This window comes from Panulirus ornatus, chromosome 55, assembly GCF_036320965.1.
Source record: "Panulirus ornatus isolate Po-2019 chromosome 55, ASM3632096v1, whole genome shotgun sequence".
NCBI lineage: Eukaryota > Metazoa > Arthropoda > Malacostraca > Decapoda > Palinuridae > Panulirus > Panulirus ornatus.
The window spans coordinates 34,092,717-34,117,259 of NC_092278.1; the positions used below are offsets into that span (position 1 = coordinate 34,092,717).

The 24,543-nt window shown below is 50.0% G+C and overlaps 1 protein-coding gene across 19 annotated transcripts in view; it reads right to left on the minus strand.

The window, feature by feature from the left end:
- The window catches only part of siz (Brefeldin-resistant Arf-GEF family protein schizo), a 578,443-nt gene that overhangs the window by 55,285 nt on the left and 498,615 nt on the right, over window positions 1-24,543 (minus strand). The window contains exon 1 of one of the 19 annotated variants that reach the window (XM_071693396.1): window positions 24,044-24,072. The exons of the other annotated variants lie outside the window; for them this stretch is intronic. Within the exon in view, the coding sequence (XP_071549497.1) occupies window positions 24,044-24,057 (14 nt within the window). The 5' untranslated portion in view covers window positions 24,058-24,072. Of the gene's footprint in view, window positions 1-24,043; window positions 24,073-24,543 lie in introns of those variants that run through there. 19 annotated transcript variants of the gene reach the window in all.

Sequence of the window (24,543 nt, forward strand, 5' to 3'; positions counted from 1 at the left end):
CACGACCAAGACCTCTGTCATACTACATTAAATAGCCACTGACAGCAGCAGCAGCACCCAGTCAAATCAATCCAAGGGGCGAGTCGGGTAATCTCTTGGCAGCCGACCGTCAACACTACTGGTAGACTGTGTCTCGTATCATAATGCTCGTGAAATCAGATCTCACTAATTGCTCTGATCTTCGCATGCATAAACATAAGCCTGCTTATGTCATGGGCGGTTTGGCTTTAGGGAGGAGGAGGGGGGGTATACCTCCAAGCTCGAGGGAGGTCATGACGGGATGAAGGGAAGGGAAGGGTGAAGACATGGAGTGGTGCGGGAGTTTAAACCCTTACGACTTGACCAGCGCGAAGGTCAGAGCACCACAGATGAAAAAAAAAGGTGCAAGTTCAAGTCTGCCTTGTTGTTTTCATGTGGAGTGGACATGGCCCCCATGCTCTACCGAGAGACGGGTCTCCATCGCCTGTCAGTGTGTCTCCAGTTCAGTAGCATCTTGGGTCATAAATCTCTTTCGCACTTTCATCTCACATTTCGCCCTCCCATATCTGATGATTTCCACATGTTCTCCTCCCACGTTAAGACACCATAATTATCACCCTTTTCTACTACACCCCTCTGTACGCGCTGCCCCCCCGCCCGGCGTGGCAGGCGTGGGCGTGAGGCGTGCCACAACACCCACCCCACAAACCTAACCACTCATGCCCCCTGCCACACGCCACTCGCCAGGCCTGGCACATGTCACTTGCCGCCTCAAACCCAGGCCCGACGCGTCCCTCAACACGCCCCGCCGCTCTCTAGGGGTCGCCTTATTGACAGATATTCTTTGACTCTTCACTTCAATTAGACTCGTTTGAGGCAGCAGACAGCTGGCTTACGTATTCTTCGAGAAGTGTATTACTTTCTCCCCTTCAGGCAGTCCATGTTGTTTACAATACCTACAAGTGGTGGGCTGGACCATATTTTCGGGGGCCCCGGATGTTTACAGTGTTCACTTCCTTTCTTGTTGGCAACATTTGATTTTAGTCTCTCTATTTCATAAGGTCTTCCCTGCCTGTCATGCCAGAAGGGAACGGTGTCTGTGTTGTGACTGAGGGACCAGGATTTCTCACTGTAAATCACGCGATACACACACACACACACACACACACACACACATAATACCCTCCAACGGCCAGGACTCGAACCCAGGACTTTTGCGTGGCACCCTGAACAGTTTTGGCCGTTTCCAGTTTTCTTCAATCCGGTCAGTCAGTGTGGGCTGGTATTACACGTTTTCTCAGAGCAGTTCTGGCCGCTCTGGAGGTGAAAAGCGTTCCACGTTTCTCTATCAACAGCTTTCGTCCGCCTTGATGGAGACGTCGGTACACAAGTAGTTCTCTGATCAGTAGAGTCAGTCGTCACCCGGCGTTAACCTCCAACTCGTCTCGCGATCTCAAAATCAAGCCGCCAGTTTTACTGCGCCATCTATGCGTCTCCAGGGGCACCCCTATACAAATCCATCCAAGTGGGAACAGTAGCTTTGTCGCGTTCAGTTACGGTAAGGTCACCAGCCATTATCACTTGGAGGTCTTTTACATTTCTTTCCCACTGTATAATGTATGTTTACGTCCCGTTTTCAATTTTTTTTTTTTATTTCTTTACTGTATCCCCATCAGGATGCCACTAACTTATTCGCGCTGAAAATCATCATCATCATCCCAATCCCACTGGTACATAAAAGATCCAACAGCAAGTCTCTCTGTATGCCATACACGAGACTTCTAAGCCCGTCCTTGTATTACATATTGATAAAGCGTAGTTTCGGTCTGCACCTCTGTCATATATAAACACTGGTGGCGCAAAGCACAGCTGTTCCCCTGGGGGAACTGCACGGCTTTGTTACCATGCATGCAAGCACCAGTGACTGAGCGGGTTACAAGTGTTGTGATCTGTTTTCGAAATAGCTATTTTCGTGTTTACAATCCAGGTTGTATTCGCTGCACATAACATGGAGATCTCAACAACAGTTCTGAGGTATAAGAGCTGTGTTTTTTTTTCTCCACACACACACACACACACACACACACACACACACACACACACACACACACACACACACACAACCAAACTTTCCCAAAGCCCTTGCTTTTTCACACAATCCTGATGGGCGTAATCTGGAATCCATACCTAACTATCGACGTAATCTTCAACATAAGTTTCCACGAAGACTACAGACCCTGTACTTCCCCCCCAGTCCAATAAACCACTTTTGAAAGGGACTCGCTCTGTCAGCTGTGTAGTGCGATCCAACTCCCTGTATGCTGGCAGAGATGAAAAGATTTTTACATTTCTCACTGGCAAACTGGAGGGTGGAATCCTCAAAGGTTTTCTCTGCTTGTTCAGCTTTGTTAAGTCTGCCGTGGTGGGGGGATGATTGACTCTCTGACTGCTACCGCGAGACTTCGCTTTCTCAAAAACTCCTATAACGAGAGAGAGAGAGAGAGAGAGAGAGAGAGAGAGAGAGAGAGAGAGAGAGAGAGAGAGAGAGAGAGAGAGAGAGGAATACTCCCCATTCCATTCCTCAATCTTTTCGTCTCTTTCTTCGCTTCTTCCCGTGTTTATTCCTTTTCTTTTTTTACCAGGTCTTCTTTCTGCTGAGTTTAGACTGTGGCAAACAAACTGGACTCCCTCAGGTCTGGTTCCACCCCGTCACCACCACCGGCCCGTCCCCTGACCTTACCACATCTCAAAAGGCTAATGCCAGCCATTACCACCTGTCACAGTCTAAACCCCAACTTCAACATGTGTCACCACCTGCCGCCTCCCACCTCAAACACCTGCCACCACACAGCTTTTTCACGAGACGGTCCCTCGTCCACCGTCTGCCCCTGGTCGACACTTCGATCCCAACCTACCCACGGGGTGGTCCGTCCCGACTTACAACCACCTTCAGTCGTCAGCCGAGATCCCTCAGTGGGATCGGCACCACACACACGCCTCAACAGCCAACACCTGCAACACTTTAAAATCTTCCTGTTCATTCGCAAACACTTCACAGCCTCACAGACACTTGAGGGAGGTAACCGCGAGATACAAGTGATGGCCCGACTCGACACCCTGGTGCACTTATGCGGGTGATGGCAGCAAGCAAACACTTGCTCAGAAATTCATAGAAACGCCCGGGATTAAGTCTTGGAGTCTACCTAACGTCACACAGGCACATAGACGGACGAACTGAACCCAAGCCTCGACCCAATCAACACACACGACAACAAGAGACCAAATACACAACAGAGTTCGGCGTATCCCAAAACTAAGGTGCCTAATTCACCTGAAGCTAAGCAATGGCGGATCAAGCTAAGTTCGACAGACCGAGTTTGGGGAGGTGTGTTGTATACGTCCGGTTTACGTAGCTCACAACAGCTGTGGTATCGTTCGGTTTGCTGTGGTATCGTTCGGTTTCCACCTCAGGCTTCCGCGACTCTTGGGGACCAACTGGGCCACCTCATCCGGTTCACCCGCCCGAGCCTTCCTCTGGTACCTGCCCACACGTCCTGTACGTGAAGGCGACGGGGCCTCACTCACCAGGTAAACTATGAAGCAACATTTCCAGTTCTATAATTTGATGACAAATTTTTTTCATAGCTTTTATTCTTATAAAGACTACAATACTGTAACCACGACAGTTACCTCTGAAGTCTATTAGCCCCTTGAAGACGGCAGCACGACCCGTTGAACACGACAGTACGACCCTTGAAGCACGACGGCGCGACCCTTCGGCAGGTAATAGGGTGCGAGCTCTGACAAGACCCTGAAAGGGTCACGTCAATCCTCACGCCACTGTAACCCAAATACCCGAACCTGCACCGCTACGTTGGGGCTCGAGGGGTTTTTATAATGTTATTCCCGCCATGTTGAACGGCACCTCACTCCGGAACACTATATACGCCCCTCACCCACCCGCCTCCCTCGGGTAGTTTCAGCACTGGACACCCCCACACCACCACCCTCCTTACACCACCCCATTCCCCCCCCCCTATATTTTTACGAGCGTACATTACACGTCTGGCGACGACGTCCCCGACGCTGGAGCCTGAGTGCTTCCCAGGGAGGCCGCCTCTCGCAGTAAAGCTGTCTGGATGAATCGAGTCGAGGCCCCTTAAAAGTCGGGCGTGTGTGTACCTCCCCACCAAAGCGTCGGTGGAATTTTTCATTGGGTCCTTGATAAAACATGAATATAAAGGTGGCGTTGTGCCTTGTACGTACGTACACAACGATCTCGTCCAGGGAAACTCTACGAGTGGTTTACAGTGTCGTGATGATAATGGTTTACAGAGTCGTCACTGCATCTGGTTTACAGAGTCGTCACTGCATCTGGTTTACGCTGTGCCACAGTGGACATGGTTTTACAGTGTCACAAAGGCCAGGTGTTAACAGTGTCACAGCTGACTTGGTCTACAGTGTCATCAAGGCTTGGTTTATGTCACACTGGACTTGGTTTACAGTGTCATTAAGGGTTGGTTTATGTCACAAAGGACTTAGTTTACAGCGATATCAAGGCTGTGTTCACAGTCGCAAATGACATGGTATCCAGTGTCTTCACGGCTTGGTTTACGTCTCAAAAGACTTGGTTTACAGTGTCATCAAGGTCGTGGTGTATACAGTGTCATGATGAGCTTGGTGTTTAAAGAGTAATCATGGCCTGGTTTACAGTCATAACGGCCTTATATTACACTGTTAACAAGGCTTGCTTTACACTGTCAACAAGGCTTGGTTTCCCGTGTCAACAATGGACTAGGTTTACGGTGTCGTACAGGCCCTGGTTTACACACAATGATAATGGACTTCAGTCTACAATGCACCATGGGCTTCACTAAACATGGTCACAGAATGAACCAACTCTGTAGCATCTTATGTGAGTAACATCAACCCACTGTGATCTGACTACGACCCTTTTGTGACCTTCATAACCCTTTGGCGCTACCGCTCACAGGATGGAGCATGGGGTTAGGCAACGCCGAAGATGAGGCAAATCACAGCACCTGGTCATATCGCAGCAGCTGCTGTGTGTGAGGAGGGGTCATTGCTGTGATGGGCCGGGGACAAAAGAAGAGCAGAAAACACCCAACACACCCGCCCATGGATGGCAATGCCGGGAAACCACATCAATCACGATTAGATTCCCTCGTTCTGTGATCATGCAGGCTATTTCAGGCAGCGGCATGTGATCTTCCATGACCAATACGTGTGTGTGTGTGTGTGTGTGTGTGTGTGTGTGTGTGTGTGTGTGTGTGTGTGTGTGTGTAGGGAGGGGGACCTCTCCCCGACGGAGAAAAGGCGGTAAACAATTCTTCATAATCAAAAGATCGTCATTTCCGTCGGCGGAAAAAATAAAATACTCAGGATTTTCCTCATCCTCGCCAGCCACACATACTCGTCCCTATTGAGTAAGGCACACACACCCCCTTGGGTCTGCTCAGGTTCTCTCGTCGCTCTATTTTCAGAGCTCTCTCTCTCTCTCTCTCTCTCTCTCTCTCTCTCTCTCTCTCTCTCTCTCTCTCTCTCTCTCTCTCTATCAAAAGAAAGATCGTTTCTCCCATCACACGGCTCGCATCGATCGATCTTTTCCCCCCTCCCTACACACACACACACACACTTCAAAGTCGTGTGCGCTTGGTGCATGCATGCATGGTGGTGGTTGGCGCATGACCTTTCCTCGTCAAGTCGTTGCACTGACGACGCTGTTTCTGCCAAGATTTTCCTTTGTGCTTATCTTTAACTAAGGGGTAAACACACACACACACACACACACACACACACACACACACACGTTCGCGTACTTCCTCGTAGTCGTAATTTCGCATACGAGTGACCGAGGCACTGATATACCACGTATCAGACCTTCTTTAGGTTATAGATACCACAGGATCCGATTCCACTCGGCTGACGGCAGAGGGTGAAGGGTTGTCTTAATCCCTTATGAGCAAGCTGGACGTTAAAGGACCTTATAGGTAATCAAGGCGCGAACTGAACCTTTCAGATGCCGGGGTCAAAAAGAGGGGTCGGGTCGTCTCGTCTAAAGAGCCAATACCGTCGCGCTCGAAAGGAGGTTCATGAAAATAACATCATGGAAGTGTTGTGCGCCAGCGGAGGCCCGTCTGGTTGACGATTGTGGGATGTTAGCCATGAAATTGATAGTAGCAGCTGTGGTGGTGGTGGTGTGGAGCGCTGGCCCTACGTCGGCACTGGGACAGACGGCGTGGTGCAGCTGGCGTAGCCAAACAAGTGGTGTGGATAGTGGTGGTGGTGATGGTGTATGTGGTGTAGGTGATGGCGGTGGGGTAGGTGGTGGTAGTGGTGGCAAGCCCCGAGACAAAGGGGTGGTGCCACTGGCACAGTGGCCGCCTCCTGCCAGGCGAACCAGATGCCCTCCACTGACATCCCCTCCCTCCATCCTCCCTCCCCGGCCTGACACATGTGACGCAATACGGCGCCTCCTGCACCCTTCTCCCCTGCGCCCCCCCTAACCCTGCCCCTCCACCATCCACACGAACGTAACGACCCATCACGCACCTCTGGCTCCCACCAACACACACACACACAAGGCCCCATGCCCAGTCTTTGTTGCTGATTACCGTCACAGTATATATATATATATATACACACGAGAATATTAGCAAATTTGCACACCTAAGTTCTACCTGGGGATCAAAGTCTCTCTCTCTCTCTCTCTCTCTCTCTCTCTCTCTCTCTCTCTCTCTCTCTCTCTCTTTCCACACACAGACAGTAAGGACAGCACAGCCATGTGGACCTGATCGGCCTCGAGTCTCCCGTGGTGCCGGGCAGTAGGCAGGCGCCGTGACCACGAGTATGGTTTGGCTATTAGCCTTAGAGGTCCACGACGACCCCTTCTGCGGTAGACCTCCAGTGCCTCCTACCACCACTACCACCCGTCTCTAGCCACAGTCACTAGAGCTTCCTACCTCCCATCCTCCAGATGACCACCATACGTCTCATTTCCTTGACCGGGTGGGGGATAATAACGACTACTCAACACAAATGGATGAGCGAAGGCGTTTACCGAACTCCGCCCGTCCGCGGTTACACCGCGAGGGAATCAGTCGCCTTCCGGCGAGGCTGTGTTACACTCTCGTCAAAGAACTTCTTGTTCCAAAGGCGTCCGTCATACCCCTGCTGCTGGAAGCTGCCGCCACAGCTTTGGAGCTGCAGGGGATCCTGGGACACAGGTCCTGGAGCAATTCCAGGACCCCCCCTCAAGGAAGGCGTCGTGGGGCAAATCATAAACGAATAAACACGCTCGAGGGGATGGTTGGTATACGAGGTAAGGCACAGGTAATACTGTTGGAGGCACCTCACCTGGTGGGCACGTAAGGGGAGACGGTACAAGCACATCACCTGGTGGGCAAGTAGGGGAGACAGTACAAGCACATCACCTGGTGGGCAAGTAGGGGAGACAGTACAAGCACATCACCTGGTGGGCAAGTAGGGGAGACAGTATTTATAAACGAAGGACATGGAGACGTGCCAGACCCCTGATGCGTGGTCACTATACAACACTCGCGCTCGCCAAGCTTTCATACACTCGGGACAACAGCATCAAACATCACAGGTGGTAGCGAAGGGTTGTCTGGCATGACATACACCCAAGTCACACCACAGGAGAGTGGCGTCCCTTGCTCAGTCACTTGCAGCGTCTCCTACATCAGGAGTGTCAGGTCTCCCGCAGGAGGTAGTAATGACCCGTTTAGAGGTACCTGCCTACGACGTGTGGGCATCCCATACCGAATGATCACTAAGGACCGTGTCGAAGCTGGCGAGGACGTCTCCACGGAGGGGACACGTCCTGAGCATGATCCTTCTCTGATTTATATGCCAACCAAAGCAGTGGCATAAAAGGAAGCTCCAATATATATATATGGAAGGTGGCATACCCCTGTACAAGTCTGCGGTTACCATGAGCCATGTTTATGTGGATGTTATGGACAAAGCAGACAGCCCACAACTCCACTGATGGGATAGACCAAGCTACTTTTGGGGCGAACATGCAGATCCATCATCTACGTGTTTCCCCCAAAACCGGGTTCGCATCCCCCTGTGACGCCTGGTACCACAAGGTAGTCTACACCGTCAGCCAAGACCCCACAACGGACAATGGCAGACGCAAGTGTTGCGTTTGGGCCAGGCGATAGTAACACATGAGGTAACGCAACGGGTATAAATGACCCTGACGCATTCACGGGCCGACCCTGGGTCGAGCGCACAGGTTCGAATCCTGGTTAAGGCAGTCGGTCCACAGTCAATCCAGCTGTTCATCTACCCCTAAGGGTTAGTCGATAACATGGGTACCTGGCTCAGGATAGGGTACATATGTATATACCGTTAATGGGATGGCCTTGATTAGGGCCTCAGCTGCCCGTGCTGTCTCAGCTAACATAAAGATAAAACAGGCAGCAATAAGTATGAATCAACAGACGAGAAAGGCAGACAACACCAATTAAACAGATAACAGGACTGAAAATAAGGTTAGCAGAAACAGAGATAAAGACTACAGAGATGAAATACACATGTATACGATTTACGGTGTAAGGCATGTGGGTATCATGTCCTGAAAACCGGCAAGAATGGCAAATCTGGCGAAGCAAACTCGGGGACGCCTGTAGACGTCAGCACCCAAGGAGGGAGTCGCATTTTGCTGAGCTCAGTGAAGACGCCGCCTCGGGAGCTGGCGCCGTGAGCTCCACCATCCAGAAATGTGTAAACCATCGTTAGGGGAAAGACGATGCCTCCCAATTTGCACAGCCTCACCCACCCATGTGAGAGAGACATAGAGAGAGAGGGGCAAGTGTGACAAAAAGACCTTGAACCGGGGAAAGGAGAATCACAGTCTGCATGTTTCCTACCGCCGAGAGACCACACATACACATGTGCCTACCACCTAGACCACACTAACACGTTTTCCTACCATCAAGACCACACTAATACGTTTTCCTACCATCAAGACCACACTAACACGTTTTCCTACCATCGAGACCACACTAAAACATTTTCCTACGACCGAAGCCACACTAGAACATTTCGCTACCACCGATACCACACTAACACATTTTCTTACCATCGATACCACACCAATACACTTTCCTACCAACGGGAGACCACACTAACACATTTCTATTTATCTATTTTAGACACATATCCGTAGGAGAAGACGAAAGAAAGGACGAGGAGAGGAAGAAGATGGTGAAATTGCTGTGTCGAGGTACGTAAATATCCTGCCAAATGTCTCGTAAAGACTAGCGCTTCCACCATCAGCTACGAGTCTATGTGGTGGGAGCTCACGGAGAGGAATTAAAGGAACGGAATGGGATCGTGGTTGAGGAGTTATTCTCGGAGGCCCAAGTCACTCGGTCACCTTGTGTAATACTTGTAAAGAGGGGTGTGGAGAGTTCTACTCCCCAACCTGCCGGACCTAACAAGGTGAGGGGCGGAGAAAGGAGGGGAAGCACCCACCGTCGCCGTGTTTGAACCTCACCCCTCTCACTCACCCCCTTCCTCCCTCAGAGCAGCGACAGAGACGAAAAAGCAGCATCAAAAAGTCAAACTTTTTCTCTCTCAAAGACTGTGGGACAACTTGGCTCTCACCCAGCAGACAAAAGGGGCCAACCACAAGGCGGGGTAAGTAATGAACCAAAAAAACCTAAACCCAATGTTCACTTTCGATGGGTTTACGAAGGCTCATCGCCCGTCAAGACACCAAACTCCTGACCACCACATGTCCCAACGCCAACGAAGAGTGAGCAAAAATGCAGTTCCCCCAGACGTAGTAAAGGTATATATAGAAAACGTAAATAAACTTCAGCACTGCTAGAATCCCTTTGGAGTGGCAAAACACAGGAAGACTCTCTGTTAATGTTGTCGCTGTTGCTTGTTTCGCCACGTCTGAGTCTGGCGAGGGGGGAAACCTGCCCCGCCTCCTCTATCCCATGACTGCCCCGTTTTCTTATTTGTGTGTCTCTCTCTATCGCGGGGTGAGATGCACAAGAGACCAGAGAGAGATGGCAGGTAGGAGCCATCTCACATTACACCTGCATACAGTCTACGTACATCCTAGGTCTGTACGTCGATGTTGGGGGGTTGGGCTCAAGGTCCACGGTTCGGGACCAGGACCAAAGTGGTAGTTCCTCCCGTGGCTGCAGGAGGCTCGAAGCCACGGGCATGCAACATCCAGCACAGCCTGGTTGATCACGTCCATGCGAGTGATGTCTTCCCTTCGCGTTCCTGGAGTTCTCCAACAGTCAGTCGGTCCACAATACTTGCTGGTTGTGAGACGAGTCATTTCAGGCCCCGGGTATGTATATTTAGAGTTCTTGTGGCGTTTGATCTGAGAGAGGTGTCATCATACAGGCGTTCTACGCCAATCGTCCAGAGGGGAAACTCCTTTACAGGTCTGGGAACCATGTCTTCTGAGAGTTTCCATGGGTCAATAATTTTTTCTCAAGGCTGGAAACTATCTTTTCTAAGACTTTCCATGTGTAAATCTATTTTTCTTCCTCAGGAATGGAAATCGTACCCTCTAAGACTTTCTATGTGCAAATCATTCTCTCTCTCTCTCTCTCTCTCTCTCTCTCTCTCTCTCTCTCTCTCTCTCTCTCTCTCTCTCTCTCCACTCACACAGAAAGGAAAAGGATTCGGTAATCTCATTCTCCCCAAAATAGCTTTGACTTTTGTTACAGTCAGTCCCTTGGCTGTGAATGAATCGTGCACGTTTTCCCCACCAGCTCGACAATTTCGCTCGCCTTAAAGGATAATAATGATAAAACACAACAGTATTCCAGTCCGGGGGTGTAAAAGCTTTCAAGTGTCTGCATTACTCTCTCTCTCTCTCTCTCTCTCTCTCTCTCTCTCTCTCTCTCTCTCTCTCAATCTAGATCCTAAGGCAAAATCCAAGTTAAAACATTTTCTCTGCCGTGCCTCGCGGAATGGAGAGAGAGTCATCAGAAAGAATTACAATTAGGTCCTTTGAATTTCTTCTTTTGCTGTGACACAATAATGGGATGGATTGGGGCGCGGCGCAAAACACGCCTCCTTCACCAGGAACAAAACGTCTCCTGAATAAGGACTTATTAGACCAAAGTCTGCAACAACGGCGTTTAGGCTAACCTCCAACACTGCAGCTGGGCTCAGTAAGGGCCCGTCTCCCAAAGCGGGCTTGACACGTCTGCAGCACAAGGAGTAGAGCTGAAGTCTCCTCCAGAGAGCGGTACTGGGCTAAACAACTCTCCAATACCACAGCCGGTACTGTACACTAGCAGGACCGTCTCCTGCAGAAGGCCTGGCAAGTCTCATACATACCAACACCCTCATTCACTCCCCGTCCACTTACCATAACAGAGAGAGAGAGAGAGAGAGAGAGAGAGAGAGAGAGAGGACCCCCGAACCTTCCGGCCAATCCTACAACTGCGCGTTCTGCCTCGAGCCCGACCTCAGCTGACCAGTCTCAGGTCGTCCCTCGCCACCTTCGAACCCGTACAAAAGCACTTAGCTTACCACCACGCACGCACGCACGGCCGCCCACCCCCCCTCACCTTTCCAAGGCCACACGTTTCCACCACCACCCCTCCATTTTGGCTGTACTGTCATTATTCTGTACCCACTGTACGTCTACTGTACCCACTGTGCGCTTACTGTACCCACTGTACTCTCCATACTTGCCTCTACCTTCTCCTGACGATCTCTCCTTCACCGACGCTTCTTCACCCAGTGACCCTTCGACCGCGCACAATTAGACACACAAAACCTTTTCAGCAAACTAACTCCAGTCAACCATCCGAGATCCTTTGAGTCGTCCTCTAACCCCCGCGTCTCGGACTGTGTGACCAAACTTCCCTAAAGAGGGCGATGTCCTAAGCAGAGTATAGATGGCTCAAGCAGTGGCCTTTTACATTCTCGAATATTCTCTGACCACAGATATTACATTTTGGAGGGATGGCCATTTATTCTTTTCATCTCTTTGAATTTCATCCAAAAAAAAGTCCATAAGCCTCAGAAAAAAATGGTCACACACCCTTTTTTTTTGTTTTTCAGTCCGAAATGAAGTTTTCAACGACCTGTTTCGGAAAGTCGCGAGTGTCCCGATCTATTCGCTTGTGATTTAGGACATTTTCACCCCAACGCGATATGAAAATTTTGGCCCAGAGATGAAACAATAAAAAAAAGAGCGAACTTTTACAACCGGGAGCAATGAGCAATCTCTCTCGACTCTCATCACCAGAGGTGGCAATTCGCGAGGGGAAAAAAAAATGACGTGACAAAGCGAACTGCCGCTTGTTAAAAGAAAAAAAGAAATCGCGCAAGATTGCTCATTGCCGAAATAAAAAAAACTAATTACTGTCATTCCAGGGCCTAAAATTTTCACGTCACGAGGGATAATGTCTAAAATCAAACACCCAAAAATCATCAGGGGAGCCAACCCGGCTTACTACGATGCAGCTTCCAGAAAACGTCCTTCAGCACCGAAACACAAAAAGGTGTCGGTATGTTCGCGAACTAACTCAAACGGACGTGTGTGCCCTTCAAATATTCAGGGACATTTTCTATAGCGTCTCTTGTTTTCTTTTCTGTGCAATTCATCCGGCCGGCCAGCTTTCAAGCCTGCAGGTTTCCGGGGTACAAGACCTCCCACTAACTTTCAAGTGTGTTCATTATGGTGTATCTCTTCCGAGTGTTGTACCGCTCTCTGGTATGTGAGGTTCGGTAGGGAGGCTTTTCAACACTATGGTCTCCGTCAACCGTCACTATGGTCACTGTCAAAAAAAAAAAAAAAAAAAAAAACCGCCATATCCAACTACCACCCAGGTCCTCATCAGCCAACCAGCCTTAGATCTCATAAACCATCAACAGAGCTCCTCGTCAACCACCACCAAAGTACCCCGTCAACCATCACCAATGCCTCCTCCAACAACAAGGGTCCCCATCGAGCACAACTCACGCCTTCACAACCACCTTTCAATATCCTCCTCCATCAAGAGATGAAAGAAGTAAAGAGCATAGGCGGAGGAGGAGGAGGAAGGGAACCGAAAGGTGACAAGGAGGAGAAAGAGGAAGAGGAGGACGTGGAGGAAGAAGAGGAGGCCGTTGCAACATGGAGGAAGAGGAAGACCAAGTGTACCCACGGCGTGCCTCATCCCTCAGCTGGGGTATAAAGGCACCTCCAGCTATTCATATTTTTTTTTTTCCAGCCCCACGGACCTGCACCCTGGGTGAGTCAACAACGACTGCCCACCAAACACTACACCCTCCGCTCCTCCCTCACCAGGGAGTCTAACCGCTCTTGATCAAGCAAAGGAGAGGGCGCTGGCGGCGTCTCGCTACTGCGGTATCAAGCCGTTCCTTGGACTTCCGACCATTCAACCCCTCGTCATATATATATGTATTAGCGCTGCAGCTTGCTGCCTACCTACTTCCCTCGTAACGTCTCAGATGAACTTTTACACAAAAATAACGCCCGAGGAAGGTACGTCCATCATGGTGCTCAGGATATGATGTGGCAGGACTGGAACACCGTGTGTTCTTCATCTTGACAGTTCGCGCATATCCAGACGGACGGAAATGAACACCTCCCCCTGAATCTATCAGGATTATAATCATATTATTACTATTATCATTACTATCATTAATAATATTACTATTATCATTACTATCATTAATAATATTACTATAATCTTTATCATTATCATTACTATTACTGAACTTATATTACTACAATTATTTCTATTATTATCATTAGTACTATTATCACATAGTAATATCATTATCATTATTAACCCTATATCCATTCGCCTTTCCCACTTTGTCAAGGTAGCGCTGGAACACATGACCTAACCTTTAAAAAAATAAAAAAATCTTGGCTCGCCTCATATCAGCATCCCAGATCGTATACAAGCATTACCTGGCATGGCGTTGAACAAGTTAAATATAGTTAAGACTACGTTCGACCATCCTATGTACATCCCCCTCTGCCGTATGACCCGACCAGTCAGTCAACCCATTAATAACTTGGGTGAGCTGGGGTGGAGTTGATCAGGGGTTAAACTTCACCTTGAAGCTTCATCAGGTTCCCTTCACAAACCGGGTCTCTCGTTCGCCCCGTCCTGAGTAAATGACCCATCCTTCACAAAGGACACCATTCCGTCCATTGTCTTTTACAACGTCGTGTCCTTTAAGTCATCGGTCCAATCCAGTCCCCATATTTCCCCTAAACGAATTAGCCTTCGTTAATTTTCTCACAATACATCCAGGATTCTCTCTTATGCCACAACCTTACCAAAAAAAATAAAGACGACCTTTTACTTCGTCATCAATAACCTCCCTCCATTACAGTCTAATGGGATGACGTAATGGAGGAAGGGGGGGGGGGGGGAATTATAATTTTCTCACATCTGGCGCGGAAGCCTCCCTTCCCACACGATCCTGAGCCCAAGATCATTCATGGCTTCCATCCACACACACACACACACACACTCCCCGCCAACTTGCTCTTCTTCATACCGAGCGTCCTCATGTCGTCTCCGGAAATACACCCTTTACTGCGACAGTTCGTCTCCTGTGTCGTGTCTACCCCAGAAATACACTCTTTACTACGACGGTTCGTCTCGTGTTTCCGTGTCGTGTAGTCCCGCCATAAATACACTCTCCGTCTCGCGTCTCTCTATACGTTATTCCACAGGAACCAGCAGTCCAAAAACTCCACCTTTACCGGCCACAACTGAAGTCATCACGTTGCAAACTTCGGTTGAATTCGGTCTGTAATTGGTGAGAAACTTGGAGGAGGCCAGTTGTAAGGAAGAGGAGGAGGAGGAGGAGAGGTGGGGAGAGGCGGGAGAGAGAGAAGGGAGAGGAGGGAGAGAGGAGGGAGGGGAAAGAGAGAGAGAGAGAGAGCTCTTCCACAACAAACTTCTCAGTGCTACTTTGTGCGATGGAAGGTCACCTCGTCTTGCCCGGTCGACCTTATTGTGCTCCCACCGGCACTCCTATGGCTTCAAGGTCTTCCTTGTCTTCTCTCTCAATTTTTTTTTCCCTGAGTTACCTCACCTGTAGTAGTCCTACCTCCTGGAGAAAAAAGAAGAAAGAGAGGACCTCATCCTTTGAGGCAGCAAGAGTGGCGGTGCGTGTTTAGGCCCACGGTAGCCTCCACCTGCCCAGCCTCTCTCCTTTTCTCAATTTTTTTTTCTCCTCATCTCAAAAGGAGGGAAGCCCCCGCGGCGTCATCCCCTTCCCCGCTACCACCGGCTGAAGCCACAGCCTACCCAGTCCCGGCTTCGTCCACCGCCACACAGTAATGCTACTACATCGCCCGTGTCTATATGGCAGGCATGCTCGTCTCGACCTCCCTCCCTCCCACACACCTCCGTCTCGGAACCATGTGGTTAACGTTGCTCCTGTGATCAGCCAGGTTGTCTGAGACCCGTGGCCTTCTAAGACCTACAAACTGATCCTTCCTAACTTTCCTGATAAGATAATCCTTTGAAGATATATATCCTAAGGATCCCCCCCCCCCCCCCGGCGATCCACAATGTCTTAACACAAGCGGGTAATGAGCTGCACGTCTTTTGGGCTCCCAGTCTCTTTCGCCAGCGATCCTGGGAGTTTTTAGTCGTTCTCAGTGCCTTTTTTTTTAGATTTGTAAAAGTTATTGTGGGCTGTAAAGATAACGTGTGCCTTTTTCTTAACCAGGTGCACTGGATGATGATAGGTAACAATTAACAGTATTCTAGTCCCTAGAGCAGATCTTCGAAGACTATTATAATTACTTATGCCTCCCTCGTTTTGACGGCTCACCGATCCAGCCTACCCTCTTCTCTGCAGAGGTGACGGTCGCTCTGTTATGGTCGCTGGAATTTTGATCGTCAGGTATCGCTGCTCCTTGATCTTTCACACCTCATCTTCTGTGCTGTATGTAGGGACGCTTCAGGTCTTTGTTGTGAGCAGCAGTGCAATTCTTCACTGCGTTTTCACTTCTCTGCAATACTGTCTGACATCATCATTATCATTATCATTACAATGATCATTATTAAGTAACCCCAGGACCCTTGATAAGGGGCTCTCCTAACTTTACAGCCGCGCTCCACGAAGAAGCAAGGTAAGGTGGGCTTCCTCAGGTACGAGAAGGTTCCTCAAGGAACGCACTTACACCTTTCAGATACCTGGCGATGACGGTACATTCTCGACCTCCCGCTCGTGGTTGGAAACGCTTACAAGAGAAGGTTTGGGAACATCCACGACTTTTCAAAGAACAAAGCAGACAAACTCCATGTCATTATGATACTTTATCTTGGATCCAGTATTGTGTTTCGAGTTTTTAAATCTTCGATTTCCCAAATACAAAAGCAAAAAGCAACTCGCTTCCTTCAAAGACCGTCCTTGGCTCAATGGCCGGCTGGAAGTCTTTTGTGAACGTTGAATAGGTTATCTTTGCGTCACCTAAAAATGTGATCTGCATACTGTAACTGCAGAGTCTGTGTGTGTGTGTGTGTGTTTAATATTCATTGCAGTTGCATCGTAGCGATCTAGTGGCTACCGAACACCACACTTTCCTCTTTTAAAGCCTTGTGTTCGACTTCCTCTTCCACAGATGCCATCCAGGGGCTTCTGTAAAAAAAAAAAAATGTTAAATGCCGTGTAAAGTGCTACAGGTCTGGAGCATTTCGGAAACGCCTTTTCCTTCTTTATGGGGGTATACTTTTTGCGCGTCCCGAGGCCCAGACTCCGGAGCAACATCATCCCTTCGTGGGTTTGTTTTTCTTTGCTTGGGCTGAGCTGCAGCGGCCTTTCACTACCCCACTTCAATGCATTTCGTTCCCTCGGTGGTGGTGGGTGCCCGACCGACCCCCTCCGTCTGGTGCGTGTCTTGAAAAAGCCTCCGTTGCTCGACGCTTTCACAGGCGGCGGTCCTCACTGGTGGTGTCCGGCCACTGCGGGAGTGATTCCCACCTAGAAAACGGATCCCATCATCGTTCATTTTTTCCAGCGTTCCGTCTGCACTTCGACTGCGATCCCAAAGGAAAAGATGTGCCGCACTGCGATCTCGAAGGAAAAGATGGGCCCCAGAACGAGGCGGGAGGACCCCGTGAGAATCGTATACGTAACGTTGTCATTACCATTGTACTGAAATCATCTTAAAAGTCCCACGGCACTTCCATAATACCATAGTTGTGATCAAGCTACTGAGAGATAAGACACTGCCTTCCCTCTCTGGTGGCACGTTTTATGCAAACTTTGTTCAAAGCCTTTGACAAATGTGACCTCGGCGTCGTGACACACGAGAGAAAAATATAAGTAAAATGGAAGAGTCGGCAAAAGTGGAGAGACTGGATATATACACCTTTCCTCCTTAACAGATCACAGAACTTTCCCGTAAATCGCGTAACTTTCGATGTCTTTTGGGTAAAAAAAAAGAAAAAAAAGACAAAAAAAGTTCATGGGGGAACTGTACTCGCAACTTAACTGTTTCTCATTCTATCACCTATATATAAACACACACCAACTTCATATCCTTTCCGAGTCACAACAAAACAAATAAAACAAAAAAAAAAAATCAATACACGACCCCGAGAAACTTCAAACAGATGTGTCTTAAGATCCATCTCTGGGCCGCTAATAGGTAATATTTATTCTTTAATGGAGGTAAACTTAAGTTCCTCCAGAGAGAGAGAGAGAGAGAGAGAGAGAGAGAGAGAGAGAGAGAGAGAGAGAGAGAGAGAGAGAGAGAGAGAGAGAGAGAGAGCAGCAGACCAAAAGACGTTGGAGTAAGTAGTCTTCGACGACAGTCCCACCTTCAGCGAAAAAAAACGCGAAACAGAAGAGGTGCCTCCTCCGCAGCGATGGCGGGTTGGATTCCACACACCTTCACGACAAAGGAGAGGCAAGTCCAAAGTACTGGTTACTTTTCAAGGCCTGCGATGCTGAGGAATTCAAAAGAATGCAATGATATGTGGCAGCTCTCACGAACGCTGTTAGAACCCTGAACCTCGTGCGAAAGGCTGAAAGCAATGTGGATGTACTCATAAGGTGCACAAAGGAGAGGATACACAGTAACTTCGTAAGGGAAATCCTCTTAAGCACGGTTCCCAATCTACACACTAGAAAATATTTGAAAACTGCGCCACTGAAATCGGGATTTCAGCTGGTGAAATAGGAGGGAAGTGCACACATACAAGGCCCACCACTAGTTCCTCATCTGCATACAGCACAAGCACATACAAGTGAACCAGACTACCCGGTACGTGAAGGGTTGGCCCACGACAACCCACTGGGCGTTCATACTAAGACCCTCCGCGACCTTGTGTCGTCCTTTTGCGCTACCGCCCACAGGATGAGTATGGGGTGCACAGTATACTTGCCGGGGGTTTACCTGCACAAAGCAATCTGCTGATTAATATCCTACCTGTAATCACGAGACCGCATCCAGCTAATGACTTTACTACAACAGAGACTGCCGGCTTATGTGTAGCGAACGAACCCTGTAACGATTAATTTATGTAATGAGCGATATTTGTAACGTTACATACTTCATAATTACCATCTGGCCATTGGCCTCTGACAAAGACTCTTTGTGGGCCCTGCATTCCTCTTCTTTTGCACAACCGCTCACGGGATGAGCGCGGGGCGCGCAATTAATGAGCCGTTGATAACCAGCTAAAAAAAAATCAGAATCGATCGTAAGCCCACGAGCCGCTGCCTCCAACAGCTTGACTGAGCAGAGGTGTCACACGTGGACAGTCTGGTGGGAGACCGAACTGTGTGAGCAACAAACCAGTGAATTCATCATCATTGGGTATGGTGAAGTGAAGCTCTAGGGCAGAACTGCGAGGGAGAGAAGACCTCAGAAACTATTGTAAGGTACACAGAGGGGTAAGGTAAAGTCCCAGACCAAAGCTGTGAGGGGTAGAAGAAGACCTCCTATACCATCGTAAGGTAGACGTAAGGTAGGGTAAGGTCTCTGACCGAGGTGTTGGCGTAGCCGAACTCCGAAACCATCGTATGGCAACGCAAAGTATATCCCATCAGTGTGGCACCGACGTGGTGAGGGAGGCTGGCCGCCGCCACCAAGCAGCGTGGTTCCCCCAGACAACCATCATCAATAGTGCAGCATCAAACACTCCTCCCTCCACAACCTCCCCAACCCACAGCACCATCATGCTCCGGCAGGCTGCTCCCCACCCGCCGCCGCCACAGCCTCCTGCAGGCGCCCGGCTGCAATTAATTGGTCGTGTGTGTTGCCCCAGACAATGGCCGCTATCAGCGAAGTGACGTGACGGGCCCAGCAGACATGTCTGCCGCGCTAGGCCACCCTCCGCCACTACACTACCTCCAAAAACTCCATCTACTATTAAATGCTCCGAGTTCCTGATTGTGTTCACCCTCGCTGAAGCCCTTTTTTTTTTTGTTTCCATTATCAACACTGTTTCATCGGTCCCAATAAAAGGTGTATTTATATCACATTACATTGTATTACATCAGGGAGGATTACAACAGGTGTGTGTGAGTGTGTGTGTGTGTGTGTGTGTGTGTGTGTGTGATCGTGGCCAGACCAAAAGGGCCACGTTACCTGAGGCAGGTGTCGGCCATCGAGCGTCCTTCACGATTAGCGCATCAGCTGGCGATTCCAACACTCACTCTATTCCCCCCCGCAACACAACACGGGTCTCAACACCCGACAAGTTTGGAGTTTTAGAACGGGGCAGCTACCCGGGGCCCCCGACGGACCCTGGGCTATCGGGAGCGCGACAACCGTCACCTGACTTATTGACGAACACTGGGTGGGGGTGTGACGCTTCTCCCCCCACACCTCCTTCCCCCCAAAAAAGCTATCAGCGTCATAGGTTAAATACGTCGACAGTCGCGAATGCGTCACCACAGACGGCTCTCCCAGCTCCACGCACCGCACCGCCCCACCTCTCTCTCTCTCTCTCTCTCTCTCCCCCAGCCATGCAGCTTTAACAACACAACTACCCAATAACCAGTCGCAGCCGCATTTACGAGAAGCAGTTACTGAAACAGTTACGACGACCCAATTGCTCGGGAGACGATAGTATGTATAGTAGGGTGACAAAAAGTGGCCAGTGCTCTGACCAACCGGCCACTCGTTCTCATCCAGTCAGACAGACAGTCAGACTTGGAGGAGGAACCGTCTCCTCCTCTCCCCACCTTCTCCTCCTCCCGCCCCTGTCTTCACGGCTGTCGCCGACTTCAAGAGGGTCACGGAGAACACTCGCGGCTCCAGACTTGGTACACGGGGGTTGAACTTGACACTAAGGAGCATTTCTTCCAGAAAGACGTCGCAAACCACACTCACGAGTTATCGCACATCAAATGCATTGAGCCACGACGACTTGTAGAGCAATTCACAGTCCGGAGTTATGGCAAACCATCGTCACAAGTTACCTGGAATAGTGTGTGTGTGTGTATGTGTGTGGGACGACGCGTTTGGCTGCGGCCAGAGGCTGACTGGGATGAACATGGCGTGCCCATAGGATGTCTTACTCCTGGTCACCCATCTGACTGGCGTGGCTCCGCCAGACCCCACCAGTGCACAAAGCCACCTGACTGGCTCCGCCAGCTTCCACCACACCAGATGAAGTAGCCAGACGACCTTTCCTAATCCCTCATCATCAGACACAACACACATGCTACACCTACTTGGAGACGCCCTCCAGTTCGCCTTCGCCTCAGCACTACCACCACAACAAGTGACCATAAACACACCACGCCCATGCTCACTCTACCACCATCCCCAACAGCGAAACACCTTCACTCCAACACCCTACTTCTCGAGTTCACTACGGAGTAAGACATCACTATGGGAACCAGCTTCAGCTCACCATCATCACTACATCACAGTTCACCTCACCAACCGCTACTGCGCTACATCATCACCTGCTGGCCAGCCACAATACCTTATCTTTATTACAGAGTATCTGTCCCCATAACCATATATCAGGCCACTGGCCACGTGTTAGAGGCATGGCCCTGTGACCCCGTGTTACGGCTGCGGACAAACACCACGTGTGGCCTCAATGGTGGTCATGGACCACGAGTGTAAATACATATCAATGCTTCGACCACGTGTCAGGGCCACGAAAAAAAAAAAAAAAAAGGACAACGGTCAAGCACCTAGTCTCTGGTCTTGCATCAGGGTTGCGACCACGTGTACCCACGACCCTGTCAACAGCATAATACCCTTACATCATGCACCAACCTGACACTGGTTTCTGGAGTCGGCATCAGCCCAGCCGCTCAAGTCTGCCACACAAGCTTCCCTCACAACCGTTATCTCTGGTTATTACGTGTTGTGGAACTGTGCACCCGACCTCGGGAGAAGCTACCCACTTCCTCTTCCCAAAGAAGTCTTTGGGCTCTGCCCACCACACTGCGAGCATGTATCTGCCAGCACTGGGGCTAAATATATATGATGGACCTCTGACATTTAAAGCTGTTCTCCACAATGTTTCCTACCAAGGCCCGTTGTCGAGTATCAGGACTCTGGCCTCCTGCCAAAGCTGTAGCCGGCCGCCTATCTGAGCTTTCAGCGACGTATCTGGTCTGGCAGTGACCATGCACAAAGCTGGACCCCTGACAACCACACAAGCTGTGGGTGCACACCAGAGCGGTGGCCTTGTGCTGGAGCTGCGGCTACGTGCTTGGAGCTGTGGCCACATACCGGGGCTCTCTGGCCTTGTGCTGGAGCTGTGGCCATACACACAAAGGCCTCTGACCACGTAACAAGAACGACAAATGTAGGGGCCTACGCTGCCAAGCGCAGACGGTATAACAAAAGAACATCTAGTGTGAAAACGTTGCAAACAGAGCAACATCATCATCTTTCACGATAATACCGAGGGCGTTCATCCTCACCTCCGCCGGCGGCGTCCACTTCTGCAACCTATCCATTTATTCAGAGGCCGATCTTCCCCCGTATGGCAGCCACTAATTACAACAGCAATGATGTTAATCCCACTCTCCTGCGTCCGGGGATGGAGGGAGGAGGAGGAGGAGGACTGGGGGTCTGCAATGCTGACACCTTAATTACACTCGCTTCCCTGCGGGATGATCTTGGTGATGGGCTGACAAGGAGACACTGTGTGTGTGTGTGTGTGTGTGTGTGTGTGTGTGTGTGTGTGTGTGTGTGTGCGCGCGCGTGCGGAAGAACCAGCGGAGTCCAGGCGGAATTAATGGCAATAATGGTCAATAGTTAAGCGAACTTTCCTTACACCTCCGCTGCCTGGGGTCTTTAGCCGCTCTGCCTCCTTGTAAGTGTGTGTGTGTGTGTGTGTGTGTGTGTGTGTGTGTGTGTGTGTGTGTGTGTGTGGAGGGACACACACATACACCTCTACACAGACGAACGCGAGGATACACACTGGCTTATGCAACCTCGAATAGACCCTGAATTTACTCATATAATTTCCAAGAGTTTTCTATTCTTTTTTCCCCCCCGGTCGAGCAACTTGGGCTTGATCTTGTCCTCAGCGCGTTGCCTCGCCTCCCTCACCCATGAAGGAGTTGCGCTCAGCGGCCCCGGCGCCAGTGGGTGTGCCCACAACATAACCCACCTTGCGCTTCGCTATGGCCACAATCATCCACTTCCCTCACCGGAAACACCCAAGAGCTGTGCGGTGGCACTTCTGACCCCTAAGCGGTGATCTGCACTTAATACTTAACTTCTCTTCTTCACATAACTCGCACCAGTGCCACCTACCTCCTTCAGGAGGTCCATTCACCACACTCCTCCACGTCCCTCTATCAGAGTGCGACAAATGTGCTATTCCGACTAGAGACTAAATCCTACAGTATAGTTGCATAATACATCGTGATGTATCTACACAAAAGTATTTGGGCTCTGTAAAGCAGAGATGCGGTGACCTTGGAAGCTGTCAGTCGGTAAAGCGTCTCACTAAAGACAGACACACAGACAGACAGACACATACACAAACCCACCCACCCACACACAGACAGACAGACAATGAACTATGCAAGTCTTGTACCAAGACGAACCTCACAAGCCTTTTTTTTTCTTATAAAAGACGCAACGATGCAGCAAAATCCTGAAAGCATGTAAGTATATTCTAAATAAATTCATTAGCTTGAACTTCCTTATTTTCAACCCTAACCTCCATCCCATCCCTCCTCGTGATGTGTATATAACGAAAAAAAATAAAAGGGTAGTATGTGAAAATACCCGACCATTACACCCAAATATTTTACGTTTATGAAGCTACTTTACCAGTGCGAAATCCCTCTCTAAAATGTACTTTAAAGGTCTTATACTCAGTGTGCAATCAACCCAAGCTGCAGTACACAGACCAGCGTCGCCAAGGGTCGATTACATTAACACACCATCTCAGCACCACAAATGTGACGACCCAGAGCACAGAAGCAGCAGCGAACACCCTCCAAAAGTCTATTCCTAATTAGGGAAGGATGACGCAGAACTTGTAACCTTTTGCCCTGGCGCAGAGAGAGAGAGAGAGAGAGAGAGAGAGAGAGAGAGAGAGAGAGAGAGAGAGAGAGAGAGAGAGAGAGAGAGAGAGAGAGAGAGAGAGTCGTTGCAACAACAAGGGGTCAACGCCTGGCGAGGACGGGTGGTCGTTAGGGGAAGGGAACTGAGAGATGGGGGGGACCTGACAGGGATGGGAGCTAAGAGAGGGAACCAGCAGAAGGAAAGGGCAAGGAGAGGAGCTTTGCAAGCAGAGGTGCGCCATCGCCTACTTACAAAGAGCTCCGGGAACGTACACCAGAGAACCGCCTGTATGGTAGCCGGCTGCCGTGATGGCAACAGAAAATCTACGGTAGCGCATCTTCATCAACTGGGAGGGTGATATAGATCCTTTAGGACAGCGGCAAAGGAGTCGCGTCATGCGCCCGGAAGCACTCGCTCCGATCCTCTCCACTGGCAAAGACCACCACCACCACCACCGCCACTGCCACTCACACTACAACCACCACTTGTAACCATAACCATCATCACCCACAACCACAGTTATGTCCTTACCCACAGTCCGTCATGATCCGGCGGTGCGGGAAACACGGAGAGCTGAGCGGCCTGGAGTAGCAGACTCCATCCTTTCCTCCGCGTTAGTCGCCTCTCAAGTGAGGCAGCAGATAGACTCGATGGCAATCACTCCAACATCTGCCAGAGATCCCCTCCCTGACCTTCGCGCCATCTGCCTCCCAGCCGAGTCTACCTTGCAGCCACGACTCTCTCTCCTCGACACAAAGCATCTATGTGTACACGGGTCGCTAGATGGCTGAACATCCCTAGCGTAACTCGCTTTCTCACCTTCGCTGACTTCATCCAAGCCACCGCGGGAGTCAACCCAACGCATCATCAACAAAATCATCAACGTGGTCCAGTACCTATGCTTCCCAGAGGGGTCAAATCCCTCAGGGCAAAAGGTTGGGCCCCTTGTGCTTCCCCATCCTTATATCGGCTCACTAGAAGCAAGCGGACAATTGACAACAAGCAGTGAATACAGCTCTCCCAGCTACCTC